This window comes from Ricinus communis, chromosome 3 (genome assembly GCF_019578655.1).
Source record: "Ricinus communis isolate WT05 ecotype wild-type chromosome 3, ASM1957865v1, whole genome shotgun sequence".
Taxonomy (NCBI): Eukaryota; Viridiplantae; Streptophyta; class Magnoliopsida; order Malpighiales; family Euphorbiaceae; genus Ricinus; species Ricinus communis.
This window is the reverse complement of record NC_063258.1, coordinates 2,936,717-2,952,036: the sequence shown is the minus strand read 5'-3', so window position 1 is coordinate 2,952,036 and position 15,320 is coordinate 2,936,717. Positions and strand designations below refer to the sequence as shown.

Sequence of the window (15,320 nt, the reverse complement as noted above, 5' to 3'; positions counted from 1 at the left end):
TAAAATAGTCCACAATAAACCACGAGAAAATATTTATGGTAAATTTACCCCCCCAATTTCCTCCAACTCATCAAGTTTATGATCTCTTGTTATTGTAGATAGTTTTTCTTGTCCAATTCCAAAATCACCTTTGGGAATTGACTGTGATTCTATGGTTCCTGTCAGGGCAAAAGAAAATAATAAAGCTCATACCAACAAGAAGCAATGATCTATAAAGTCCCAAAATTCAGCCTACTATTCTTTTGAACTTTGCGACAAACAATGTAACATATATCAAAAGTGGATGAACGGTTTAAAAGTGTACAATAGGCAGAGCAGCATACACACACACACATCATCATCATCTGAAATGGGAAAGTAGCTAGCATGGTAGAAGTATCAAAGCATCTTTTTCTAAATCAAATAATCACATGAGTTAAGTGCAAAGGCTAATAAAAAATAGAAGACTAAAATTATCTGCCTAATTAATATTACAATACATCATAGTTGTTGCACAACTTAGTATCCAATAATTAACATGAATTTAAAACAATAAACAGAGAAAAGGAGAAAAGAAAAACGAAAGAAATACCATTTGCTTGCTCCCCAGCTGCTTTAAATCGATACGCAGCCTGGTAGGAAAACACATGTGTTAAAACATAAGCTTATGCAAAATGCATATAAAAATATAAATAAAAGAAGAGCATTCAAGTTAGAGAGTTCACGTACTCGTATGACTTGAGCATGTGCTCTTATCTTTCTTAGTATTTGCTGTTTCTCTTCTTCCTTTTTCAAGTCCAAGGTGTATCGGAACCGCCGAGAAGCATTCAGTACAAGTGCAGCTTGCTGCCCAAAAAAAAAACATGCATACCAATTAGCCTTCAGCGAACAACAAGGTACAGCAAAAAAAATTCACAGAAACATGCTACAGTCTTTTCTTTTCAAAATTTAAAAAAAAAAACACACACATACACATTTTATTCAAAAAAAAAAAAATTAGTAAAGAGAAGCTGGATTTATTACATCTCCACAGTAGTGTACATTGCATACAGATTTTAACAGAGAACACATGAGGCACAAAAGAAAAAAAAAAAAAAAAAGACAACATAAGCGGTCCAAACATATCATTTTAGCAGGAGAAAATTAAAATTAAAAAAGAAAAAGGAAAATAGTAAATACCCTCCAGCGACGGAGACGCTCAATAGAGGCATTTTTAGTGTTAGGAATATCAAAGGGACTAGAGGAGTCATCGTCGTCAATAGAGCGGCTTCCTCCAGCCTCTAGATCATGTCGCCGCGTGTACGGCGATCCCTTGAATATAGTTTCCATTTTGTTTCAACTGTCGCAGGAGAGATGGCACCGTTAGTTCAGTTAGCCCCTTCTGGATCTTTTCTTCACCATTCAAATTCTTCCACTAATTTTTTTTTACCACTTCTAAAAAATCATTTCTTTTCCAAATCTTGCTTCAACTGTAAGTCTCACTTCCCAATACCAGATTTTTTTTTTTCTGTCTTTTTTCTAGAACAAAATGTCGCTTTTACCAAAACGCGTTTTCTAAATATTTTAAAAAAAAAACTCAAAAAAATTAGTAATTAGAAACTAAAGAAAAAAATTAAGAACTAGTGACAAGAAGTTAGTAATCGGCGGAAACGACAAAACGACTTCACAGTAAAAGTATATCACCGCCCCTGTTTGTCTTTTTCTTTTTTTTTCCAATACATAATAATAAAAATAATAATAATATAGTAATAAACAGAAGGACATACCTGCTGCTATATCAAACTCCACAATTTAAATAAATAAATAAAAACTCTTCTTCTTATTGAGCCTGTCTGTGTCTCTCCAAGTCTGAGATAGAGAGAGAGAAATAACATCAATATAACAGTAACCACCGTCCAAAAGGGCTTTTGTATTTTTGCGAGCAGTGTTGATGGTACCGTCGCAAACAAGCAATTCCCAGAATTGATAATAAATCAAAGGATTTTTCTTTTTTTCTTTTTCTTAGCTAGCGAAAAAGGGCGTTGTAGCTTTTCCTTGCTCAGAATAAGCGGTAAGCAAGATTCTTGCCTTTCGCCTTTAATACCGATTTATTGCCTGTTCAGCTCATGGCTTTCGGTTTTGCCAAGCTGTGGAAAACAAATTGTTCCTTACACTTTCCATTTTCTTTTTTCTTCTAATCATTCAAATTGTTATTATAAAGCCAAAATATGTATTTCTTTTTATATAATAATCGTATTTGCCATTAGTTCATTTATTCAAATAAAAAAGATGATGTTTACTATTACTATTATTCTGATTATAAATATTTTAAATTCATAAGATTTGAAATAATCTTTTATTTGAAAATATTTATACATATAACTGTTAATTTAACTTTTATAATAACCATAAATTAGATAATTAACTTATTTATTCTTAAAAAATAGTGGTCTTAAGTTTCAATTTATACTTCATATTGAATAAATTATTTCTGCAATGGGAAATACTAGAGAAGACTGTTTCCTTATTGCCGTTGGATTTTCAATATATACCACCACCAGAGCAAGAGAAAGAAAGAAAAAGAAAAAAAGAGTAACGTTCCGAACTTGAAAAGGGGCATGCAACGGTAAAAACCGGGCGGCAGAAGAACCAGGCACTCACTAAAGAATTCATGTAAGAAATCTTAAAGGATAAAGTTTGATTTAGCTCTCGAATTTTATTATTAAATTTTATTTTACGATTTATTTAATTTTTAAATATTTAAATAGTTTTCTTTTAAAAGAAATTGTTAAACGTGCTATCTAAAAATATAAATAATGATTGCCTTCAAAATATATATATATATATATATAATAAGCTAAATTAAACTTAAACCATAAGTTAAAAAGGCAAATCACATGTCAGTGACAAAATAAATTTAAATTTTATTATTTTTAAGTTTGAAATGAAAAATAATAAATATAAATTTTCAAAGATATTACAAATTTATTACAAACATCTAACTCAGTTTCTAACAGATTGGTAAAAATTTTTAATTTTTTTATTTTCCTTTTCATCTTTAAAATCATACTAATAGCCAATAATATTAATACAATATTTTCATCTCGTCAATTAATTATAAATTACTAAAAAAATTTAATTTTCATATTTTACTAATTTTATATTTTATAATTTTCTTTAGATTGATTTTATGTCTCGTGATATTTTTTTAAGAATTAAAATATTATTATTTATCACCACAGTCATTATAATATAAATCGCAATTTTATCATTTATATATTCTATATTTTTAATCTCCATCTTCATTTCTAATTTTATATTTATTTTCATCTTTAAAAAATTAAAAGAAATGATGAAGAAAATATAAAAAAAATAGCCTTTGACTATAATAATTATTAGCTTATTTTTAAAAACTCTCAAGAAAATATGCTTAAGAAAAAAATATTTTAATTCATTAAAAAAATTTATGATTATTGTTAGCCTAAGTTCTTTTAGACCTTAAGCACCCTTAATTTAGACCTTGATAACTAAATTGAGTAACTCTAACGTTGGTAAGGCAGCGAATGAGCCGAGCCGCTCACGAGCTACTTGAAGCTTGGCTTAGTAAAAGCTCGTTTGAGTTTATTCATAGTGCTCGACTCGCCTAAGCTCACGAGCTGGCTCGTTTAAGTAGCTCGCAAGCTGGCTCATGCGTTAGCTTAATAAATAAATAAATAATATATTCTAATTGAAAAATAAATAAATATGTTACAAGAACTCAACTCTTATTAGGTTAAAGTAATAATATATATCAACAAATTAGGTTTTAATTATAAATATTTTAATTGAATAATTTTAGTGTTATTAAATCAAGTGCTAGTTTAATAATATTGTTAACTAAATTGGTGTTTAATTATGTACATTTAATTATTATTAATGTCTCACCAATTTATTTATTTTTTCAAAAAATTAATTTAAATAGAATATAAAATAAAAACTATATATGAAAACAATAATATAGTTTTGTGTATAATATAGTTAACTTAAATCAACATAAACTATGTTGTTTTATTTTAAAACTATTTAGTTTTAGTGTTAAATAAACAAGTATATATTATGTAGATGCTTAAAGATATTATTATAAAACTATGTAGTTTTAGTGTTGAATAAACAAATATATATTATATAAATGTTTAAAGATATTTAGAAATTAATAGTCTATACATTTGTAAATTAACGAAGCATGAATAAATATTTTTACAATATGCTTAATGTGAAGCTTGTAAATAAAGTGAAAATTTTATAAAATAACATAAAAAGTATTATAGTCTAACTCATAAAGGAAATGTACTAGAGTAACTATTATTATAAATTAATATGGTAAATATTTTTGTAATATGCTTAATTTGAAGCTTATGAAGCTAGACTCAACTTGTTTGTACCCCTAGTCCTGACTGAATTATAATGGCTTTGAAATGAGTTTGAGATAGAATTCTATTGAGTTTGTTGGACTCTTTCTTCTTCTTCTTTTTTATCAAGAACTTGATTTAATTATTTTAGTTTCTGAATTTATATATAATTTATTTATAATTGTAAAATTTACAACTATATGTTTGGCAAAATCGAGCTTGCTTAATGAGTTTGAAATCGAGCTTGCTTAACGAGCTTGAATCGAGTCGAGCCTGAGCTTAGCTCGTTTATATAAATACCAAGCTAATAACGAGTCGAGCTCGAGTTCGGCTCCTTTATATGTACTATCGAGCCAATTACAAGCCGAGCTCGAACATATCAAAATTACAATAAGCCGAGCTTGAGTTCTAAAACATAAAAAAATTATCTAGCTCGAGCTCAGTTAAATTCCTGGAGCCGAGCCTAAACATTGAAAAGCTCTGCTCGTTTACACCCCTAAACATTGGCTTTCGAGTGTTTATTTTGAAGGCACTTATCATGCCTAAGGATTTCATATTTTCACTCATGTCTCCTAAATCACGACTATCATTAGCATGTTACGACCACGACATTCATATTTTTGTAGCCATTAGAGCAAAGGCCATATCATAACCGCGAGTAAGGATATCGTAACTGTGAGAAATGAAAAAATGAAGGCAATAAAGATAGAGGTTTTCATCGCGACTACGACATGGCTTACTACCTTAAATTCCTTGTTTAGGAGAGATCGTGACCGCAATGCAGCAAGTGCAACCTCAATGTTCATGCCCATTAGAAAGACCACAAACACTTATCTCTGACACGACGAATCACAGAGTGCCACAAGGATTATAATTGTTGCACCTTTAAGTATCGCAACCGCAACATAAGTGTTTTGATTGCAATATGCCTATTGTAAGCACGATATTGGTGTGGCTACCACGAGTGTGCTCTGACAGTGCATTTAAGGCACTATCTAGAGCTTCAAGCAATGTACTGGCCTATAATCTATTTGTAACGATTTTTAAGCTTTAAAGGAATATGAATACCCCCTCTAAAAGTCAGTTTATAATTGATTATTAATATTCAATTGTGTCAATTTATTGCTTAACATTTTTCACACCTTTTTTCTATTAGTTGCTTATGTATCTAACCTTGAAATGGTTATTGTAAACTTTTAAATACTTTTTTGAGGGTTTGATTATTAGCCAAAATACTTAAGTTGGGTTTGAAAGTTAGTCTCTAGAAAAAAATTGTTATAAGGTTGTATTTGAGTCTTAAGCACAAAAGTAAGATTTGGGGTGTGTCCTAAACACTAAGTTGTATTATGTGTATGTTCTAGTGGAATACGCAATTGGATATTGGGGAATGGATAATTAACACCCGAACCACTAAAATTCTTATATTCCTTCTTCTATACTTATTTAAATCCTCTAAAATTTTAATTTATCATCAATCTTCATTCTCCACTTCAACCCTACCCTTTCTTGGTTTATAAGGGCAAATAAATAATGTTAAACCTTGAGAGTCTTAATCTTATTTTAATAGTCATAAATAATTAAGATTATCTAACTTTTCACTAAGTGTTTATGTGCAAAGATAGTTGAATCAAATTCTTGATTCTTTTCTACGTTAAGACAACTTCACGGCCATGAAAGAGTCTCCCCAGCCGTAAATCTGACCTTTTCAGCCATGAATAACTAAAGAATCGCATCAAAAAGGACAAAAGGGTTCATGGGGAACCTTCCTAGCTGTGAAGACCTATTTTCGTGCTCTTGAACATTAAGTCACACCCATGAAGAATGTTTCATCCTTCAATTTTCAAGATTGTTAAAGCATTTAGGGCCAACATTTGTAACTGTGAATGTAGTCCTTCATGGCCATAAAGAAATATTTCCAGTCGTGAAAGAAAGCTTCGCAACTGTGAAGAAAGTTTTACCCTGTGAAGAACTTTTTCTTGATAAGTCCAGTAGCCTTCACGACCAAAGTTTCTGGCCATGAAAATATTCCCAACAATGAATAAAAATTCCCAATCATGAAAGATGTCTTCTCAATCATGAACTTTTCTTTATAGACATGACGAACTTTAGATTTTAAATATGAATTTGGCGCTGAGACATTCATGGTCTTGAACATTTCTTTCCAGCCATAAACCTGTATTTTTTAAGGTTGTTGAAATGGCTATATTTGCATGTAACGAGGGTATAATATTTTTATTTTCCCTAAAACTATATAAAAAAATATCATTTTTAATGGTTTTAGGATTAGCAAGAGCATTTACTTGAGCCTCATATTTGGTATATCTCTCAACAACCTCTATTTCTATATTAAATTCTTCTTGTATTGAAGATTCAAGAGAGGGCTTGAATCTTTGAGTAGTTGAGTAATTAATTTTTATATTCAAAGCTTAAAAGGGTTAGGTTGGCACTTAGGTAAGGGATTAACTGCTATTATAACTAAGATTGAGAATCTTAGATTGGGTTAGAGTGTGAACCTTGAAAACTATACTTAGGTTTATTCTTAGCCTTGTGAAAAAAAACTTAAATAAAGTTAGATTATAATTCTATTTGTTAGTAAAAATCTCAAGAGGATAGTTAAGGAGTGGATGTAGACAAGAGTTGGCCGAACCACTATAAAATTCTTGTGTTGTGTGCTTGTGTCTCATTCCTTATTTGTTTAAGTTTTGATTTTTGGCTTTTGATTCTAACCAATTCCACCCCCCCCCCCCCCAAGTTACCATTGGAACTACAAGTAGTATCAAAGTTTATTACTCTTTATTAAGTTTAAGTGCAAGAGTCAAAGATCAAGATGGCCAATGAAAGAGTCTTGGATAGTGATATGGTAAACATTTGGGATTGTATTAGAAAGGAATATAAGCCTCTAACAATGTGTAGATATTTCTCTTAATAGAGTTGAATGGGTGGAAGCTCATAGAAAAGCAAATGCTAAAAATAAAAAAGTCATGATCATCCTTCTTAGCTCTCTATCAAATGAGGGATGTGAAAGAGTCCAACATCTTCCTACCACCTATAAGATTTGGAAGACATTAAAGAACTATTATGAGGGTACAAAATAAGTAAAATCCAATAAGATACAACTCTTAGTAATGGACTATCAGCTCTTTAAGATGAAGCCAAACGAGAGCATCACCAACTGGAACCATCAACAACTTGAGAAAGTTGGGTAAGCACTATGAATTTGTTAACACTAACAACAAATTACTCAAAATTTTACTACTAGAGAACTATGGTTCAAGGGTGGCAAGCACTGAAAAAAGCTAATGAGGACTTATGGAAGGTGTCAGCGGATGAGCTTATTAAGAAATTACTCACCCATGAGATGACTCTTAAGAAAGAAGAAGAGCAAGAAAAGAAAAGAGAAGTCAAGAATAAACCAACATCAAGAGAGTGATAGCTCAAGTGCATCTGAATCAAATGAAAGTGGGGATGAAGAATTGGCTATACTTTCTAGGAGAGTTAATGAGATCATGAAGAATAGAAAAAGAGAAAAAATACCATTTAAAATGTCATCCTCCAACTCAAACTCAAGCTTTAACAATAACAAGGAAAAGAAATTGATCTCACTTGCTATGGTTGTGGAAAGTAAGAGCAAATCAAGGTCTCAACACCATAAACCTCTACTATAAATTGTGTTGATAAAAAGGCCAAGGCACACACCAAAGCTCCCAATCTTAAATGAAAAGGGGAAGCTCCATAAGGCAAGCCTTAAAAAGCTAAACATCCTTTATGTATAAGCAAAGGGCAAAAAGTTAAAATTGTTCTTGCAAGTATGAAAAAGAAAAGAGTGTGTTTAAACCCAAATCAAAAGCAACAAGGCACATAAGCAAAAGGAATTTCAAACCTAATTTTTAATGCTATTATTGTATGAAACTTGGAGTGCCATGAGTTATTTCCAACTTAAAGTTCTAGAAGGCACTCATCCTCATATAAAAATTGCCCATTAGATTGATCATTAATGGTTATCTCTAACACGGTGAATCACAAAGTGCCACATGGATTATGACTGCGACATAAGCGGACTTAATCATAATATGCTAGTTGTGAGCACGATATGGATATAGCAATCGTGACTATGTTCGATAGTGCAGTTAATGCACCATCTAGAGCTTTAAGCAATATATTGGTTTATAACCTATTTGTAATGGCTCTTTGGCTTTAAGGGGATATAAATAAACTCTCTCGAAAGATTATTTTATGGTTGATCAACAACCTTCAATTGTGCCAATTTATTACTTAATATTTGTCACACCTTTTTTTATTATTAATTTCTTGTATATCTAAACTTGAAACAGTTCTTGTAGAGCTTTGAATGCTCTTGTGGGATTTGAGTGTTAGTCAAAATACTTGGATTGTGTTTGAGAGTTAGCCTTTAGGAAAAACTCTTGTAAGGTTGTGTGTGAGCCTTAAACACAAGTGTAAGATTTGGTGTGAGCTCTAAATACTATGTTAGGAGTGAGCTTAAAAAGCCTCCATTTTATTGTGTGTATGTTCCAATGAATTCATAATTGGATATTGGAGAGTGGATATAAGGCTAGTTAACATAATACTTGTTTTCCTTCTTCTCTACTTCTTTCAATCCTTTAAAATATTAATTTGTTATCAATCTTCCATTCATCAATTCAACCCTTTTATTGGTTCATAAAGATAAATAATTATGTGCTATTGAGGCTTGTAATTTTTTTGTTAATTTTTACTTAATTATATTAAAAGTTTAAATTAATAGTTTTTATTGATAAAGTCATCAATAGTTTTTATGTATTATAAAAATTAATTAGTTATATGTTTTTGATGATCTCATTATTAAATATTTAATTTTTTTATCATTTAAAAGTTTAAACTATTATTTTAAGACTGATTCTTTATCATTATATTATTTTAAATTTAATTCATTATATATATAATATTTAAGATTAAAATTATACACACCAAAGCAAAGTAAAATTGGCTGCCATTTTATGTATTTTGTAACCCTATCATATTTCAATTTTTTGTTCTATTATTCCTTTACACTTTTTTATTCTCTTTATTGATAATTATCTTTAATTATAATGAAATTATTAAAAATTAAGTACAAAACATAATAATTGACCCTTATGTATAACAATCTATTATATGAATGAACAAAATAACTATTATATATATGAAAATAATGTTTTAATCAAGATTCTTTTTTCCTCTATGGCTCTCTCTATTTTTTTTTTATTAATTGAGATGTATATTATTCTATTCTTCTTGGACTTTCACTTTATTCTCTTAAAATAAAATAATTAAAAGTTTCATTTCAACTTTTTATTTTTTCTTTTTTATTGCTCTTTAATACTAATTTTTTATTTTATTTTCTTCTATTGCTCCACATATAATTCTTTTTCCGTAAGTTCTAATATTTTATTTTCAACAAAAAAAAAACCCTTAACTTTTTATATTTTAGTCATTTATTTTCTCTTCTTGAAATTTATTCTATTTTAGTCACAAGTGATAAATTATATTTTTCAACTCAATTTTTTTATTATTTTCATGTTCATTCTAACTTTATTTCTTACGGATTAAAAAAAAATATCTTTTATCATTCTCAACTTTTTATATACCAAATTAGTTAAATTTAAATTTATAATCTCTTTATATAATTAAAAATAATATTTTAAAAGATACTTTTTTTCTGAGATGTACTTTTCTATTTTTTAAAGTTATTTCTATACTTTTTTCTTGCAAGAATTTATTATGAGATATTGTAGTATAGTTTTATTCTTTTTATATGACACTTTTTACATTCTCCATAATTTTTCTTGATTTGACATATTTTTTTTAATACGTTATTGTTTTCTCTTTTTTCTCTTATGACTTAATTTAAAACTTCATCCATTCATTTATAAATTTTTTCCTCACTCTTAATTATGCAAGTATTATATTTTAAATTTATCTTGACTTTTTCGAATTGTATTTTATTAAAAAAAATTAAAATTGTGATTATCTTAAAATTGCCAATAATTTACAGAATTATAATTATAGTAAAATTTATTAGCAAATCATTCATGTTATATAATTGTCTAATATTTAAATATTTTATTGTATTTTTATTAAAATTCTTATATAATATTAAAATCATTGATTATTATTTTTAATAATATTTTAGCTCGCCAATAGTCAACTAATTATTACTATCAAATAAAAGCATAAATGATAATTTATAGTGAACATTGCCAACATCGTCTTTTTGTCAGGCTTGATACTATTATTTTGTTCATCAATTGAAAAAATAATACATGTATAATGACCATCAGCACTGATTTATACAATAATCATCACTACAAGGAAATAAGCACAATCTAAGGGATTAAAGTCATTGTCAAAATCATGGAACCAAGTTCTATATTTACTCAACTAACTAATTAAAATTAAAAAATATATATATGAAAAACTCAACATATAAATTCAATTAAATGATTAAATTATAGTTAAATTATATTTTTAAAAATCAAATTGAGCATGAATAAAATATGAAGTGGCCAAATTGAGCAATGGGCAGATCCTTTTCATAGTATATGCACCTTACTCACTACAGAAATACCATACTGAAAATATTCAAAAGGTTTTAGCCTCTAAATTTATTATAAAAATTAAAAAGAAAATTGTTAAATTAGGCCTTACCTTAAAGTTTAGAAGCCAGATTAAACTTTAAAACTTTGTTTCAAATCTTAAATGCATCTAATTCTAAAAGGAAAACCAAGGAAAGGGAAGAAATCATAAAAAGAGATAAAATAATGAAAATCATTAAAGATTTGGGAGACAACACGGCAATGAGTGTCATGTTGCCCAAGTTTAAAGCAACAACGTGGCTGAATTTTCTGGCACGTCTCGCGGTTGCAATGTGACCATCGTGAATAATGACACGGACAATTTTTTTATATTATTTCTTTTTTCTATTTATCAGCAATCTATTATTTCTCCATCCCATCTTGGAACAAAAAAAGTCAAGTGAATTTCTCTCTCCTCTCGTGTAAGAGAATAAATACTTTATATTTAATATTTTCAGTAAATTAGCTACATATATACAAATTTTGAGACATTAAAAAAGTTTATATATAAAATAAACAATTAATATAATATTACTATTTATACATAAATATTAAATTACTATATTAATATGTTATTTTTAATTACATAATGATTACTAATTTTAAGAATTTTATTTAGTAATTAATAACTTCCTATTTTAAAATAATTAGTTATATTTCTAATATTAATTAATCTAGATATAATAAATATATTAATTAATAAATTTATATGATATAATGCTAAGTATATATCAATTTCTAATTTTATATATTATTAATTTTTAAACTACTACATCTTTTACTATCTTTTATTGAGTCCCATTATATAAATTTATTTTATTATTAATTAAATTTGTTTTATATAAATATATCTTAAATGAAATTTAAATTTAAATAAAAATATTTATATTTAAAATAATAATAATAAGGAATAATTTATTTAATTTCATTTAAAAAATAAAAACTTTTCACGGTTAAACTTTTATATTTCACGAATTTAATAAACCATTTAAATTATTGCTGTTATTATAGGAATAATTTCTGTGTTTTGCCTACAAATCCATATGTAGCTCTTCACAATATAAAGCAACAAATCAAAATTGAAAGTTTTAGGGAAACAAAAGGAGTAGAAAGCTTCGTGGTTCCATTCTACAAATTTATTGCAGCTCAAACCCCAAGTGACTTTTTTTGGAAAAAGGATATGAAAGGTGTTTAAATTTGGCACTTCAATTTTGTGTCAGGTTTTATTAGCTTTTATAGCAAATTTATTTTGCCTATATTTGACCTTGTTCAAAATAATCAAATTATAATTAATTTAATTGTTTGATTAAATTTATACATTAAGCTTTTCTTAGATATTTTAGATTTTTTTAGAGCAAATAAAAAATTAATGTTGATAGTAATTTTTTTTTTATTTGTATTGATGTTGGCGATGATTTTGACTCTGAAATTAATGTTTATTTTGTTATAGTGATAAATGATTATGTTTGTAAATGCTAATGATAATTTATATATATATCTTTCAAATAATGAGTAGAGATAATAAATAGAGGATGATAAAGAGGCACAATGGTAGTGTTGGATTATAAATTTGTTATATATTAAAAGCTGTTTGTTTTAACAATATTAGTAGTGGTGAAACGGTATTGTTGATCATGATAGATTAATTTTGATAGATTTTATTAGCCGGTAATAATTTAAAAAATTAAAAGATAATAGCTTTTAATAATTTTATAAATGAATCTTGATTTCTTAAATATTTTATATAAATCTATCTAAATTTTATGAGGCGTATGCTATTAATAATGTGTATAATGACATAGATATATTGTTCATTCAAAACTATGGTAATTAAAAAAGAAGAAGACAAAAAGGCATCTAATTATGCGTTTTCCCCTTCTTCCCTTTTTAAATCATTTCTAGGGTTTGTAATAGGTTATAAAAGTGAAAGAATTTCTTCACTCGTCACTCTTCAATCTTCACAATTTCTTTGAGATAAAAAATAAGAGTTATTTGGGTTTAAATTGAAAACAACGATAGTCCCATGGTTATGACCATCAGGAACAATGTTATAAGACAATGTAATGAATAAAGCCTAAAACCGCACAACCAACAATGAACCCATGCACCACCGCCCCTGTCTCTGGTGGTAGTGCAAAGAAGTTATTTTGGTCTAAAGAAGTTACTTTTATATTTTAATTTAGTTAATAATTTATAATTTGCTCAGTTCCTCAAAATCTGCACATTTCTCCTAAACAATGTTACTCTCATACCTGATAAAAGATCTAGCAGTTTTTCTTCGATCCCCTAGCTCTCCTTTCTAATTCGTTGTCGCCATTACCCTAACACGCCTCTCTACTGTTCTCTCCCCTAATTGGCTTGATTTTAGTAGCCAATTGCAGCTTCCATCACCTGATTCAGCCATTTTAGCTGAAGTTTTTTTTATTCACGTGTATTCTACTACTTGACTCATTATTACTAAAAAATAGCATCTACATAATTTGATGGCTACAGTATGTCTTTCAGACATTTGATAAAGGCTGACGAGGCTAATTGACTATTTCTAAAAATGTATCTACTAATTTGACAAAAAAAAGTTAATTGAAGATGACTTAAAGAACATAATCAGAAAGTTCAAAGGGCAATTTAATACTCAAACCGTTCAATTCTCTATGTAATTCTATTTCATAAATTATGTAATTTTTTAGCAGAATTTTAACATTTTATAATATTGACATTGGAGGATAATCCCATTTCAAGTTAGAAATTAAAATGATAAAATTTGGATTAAGTATGCATCTTTATCTTATATATTAAGTTTGTGAAAGAAGACGAAATAGAAGGAAATAAGTTATCTATTGCTGAGTTGAGTGAATACAATGTCAATCTCAACTCACACTCACTCAAAATTCAATGGAATTTCAATTTTTCTATATTTAAATATTAAAATTGAGCTCAATTTGATAATTGCTATATATATTTATATATTTAAATTATCATTTATTAAATTAAAACTCGAATAAACTTCTAAATTTTGAATCAAGTATTACTATATTCAAATAAATGTGTATCTTGCGAGTAGGTTTGTCTGACTTAGACACCTATGTAACGTGATAGAAATCATGAAACAAAATAAATAGAGGAAAAATGTGATATGAAGAAGTGTCACATACCAGAGAAGTTGTCCAAGATTAATATGTGCCCATAGAAACTTCTGGGAAAGGATAAAAGGAACAGTCACTTGTTTCCTCTGCAACCACCAGGAATGAAGTTTCATAAGAGGACTGCCACCAGTTCTATCAAATTTAAATTTTCTATTTTCTTTTTCTGGTAAGAATTTGTTGGCATTACTTAAAAGAAAATTACAAGGGAATTCATAACTAGCTGGAACATTTAATCTCCAAATCTGTTCTGTTTTCTTGTCAAAAAGTTTTTGATTCAGGAAATATTTTCAAATACGGGTGTACCCTAAAAGAAATGGAAAATAGCAATGCAATTGCAGCTAAATAGCTACCAATAACAACAGCAAGTCAACATACCCTGATTACCAAAACAAGCCAGCCAGCAAGCAGCAAGTCAACAATTCTGAAATGGGTAAAGGTAGGATTACTTCAGATAGAATTGTTTATATGTTTAACTAATTGATTGAGAGATAAGGAAACTGCGATCACATGGTATGGGATTAAAGAACGATTTTCAACCAAGCACCATAACAAGAAAATGATTCGAAAATGTTTGTCTGGGCCGGAAAAGAAAAAAGAAAAAACAAAGAAAAAAGATGTCCAAGCAAGAGAAATTAATGAGAATTCTCTCTCGAGCCCTTTCACATGTGTAAAGAATTTAGAATTCCTTGCACAGAAAGTTTGGAATTGCTTTCGCGTCTGTCTTTAAATAGCAACTAGCAGAGACTTGTATGCCAATTGTCACTTCAGAGAGGGAAGGTGGGTAGAAACTTCACCCTTTTCTTTTTTACCTTTGCATGTCTATTACTATATAGTATATTGGTAGGAAAATTTATGGCGTGTTTGGGAAGCTAAATTTATATATATGTCCTCGTATTTGGACGTGCAAAGGATATGCTTTTTTCTACCATGTCATTGGATGAGTCTTAGCCAACATATGCACCTAAACCATAAAATTAAATAGAGTCAAAAGTAGGATTTGAAATAAGTAAGGAATGAAATAAAATTAGAATTATTCATTTAATGAAAATTTATAAATTTAGTGTTTCAACATTTAATTTCTTCTATAATTTTCTATTAAATCAAGTGTATGAACTTACTAATTTATAAATATTATAGTATTTTTTTTGTATATTTACAAATTAAAGTGTGTCAGCACCCGTTTTTCGGATCTAGATATTGAAAAAATTACAGAAAATCCG

General features: G+C 28.2%; 1 protein-coding gene across 4 annotated transcripts in view; it reads right to left on the bottom strand.

The window, feature by feature from the left end:
* The window catches only part of LOC8258078 (calcium-transporting ATPase 10, plasma membrane-type), a 32,091-nt gene extending 17,327 nt beyond the window's left edge, over nucleotides 1-14,764 (bottom strand). For 2 of the 4 annotated variants that reach the window (XM_015718659.3, XM_048371710.1), the window contains exons 1-5: nucleotides 1,746-1,887; nucleotides 1,159-1,533; nucleotides 709-825; nucleotides 572-611; nucleotides 49-158 (exon numbers count right to left, since the gene is read on the bottom strand). In XM_015718659.3, the coding sequence (XP_015574145.2) occupies nucleotides 49-158; nucleotides 572-611; nucleotides 709-825; nucleotides 1,159-1,308 (417 nt within the window). In that variant the 5' untranslated portion in view covers nucleotides 1,309-1,533; nucleotides 1,746-1,887. Of the gene's footprint in view, nucleotides 1-48; nucleotides 159-571; nucleotides 612-708; nucleotides 826-1,158; nucleotides 1,534-1,745; nucleotides 1,888-14,109; nucleotides 14,187-14,475 lie in introns of those variants that run through there. The other 2 variants (XM_025157183.2, XM_025157184.2) reach the window with 2 other exon arrangements.
* Between the last annotated feature and the right edge of the window lie 556 nt (nucleotides 14,765-15,320).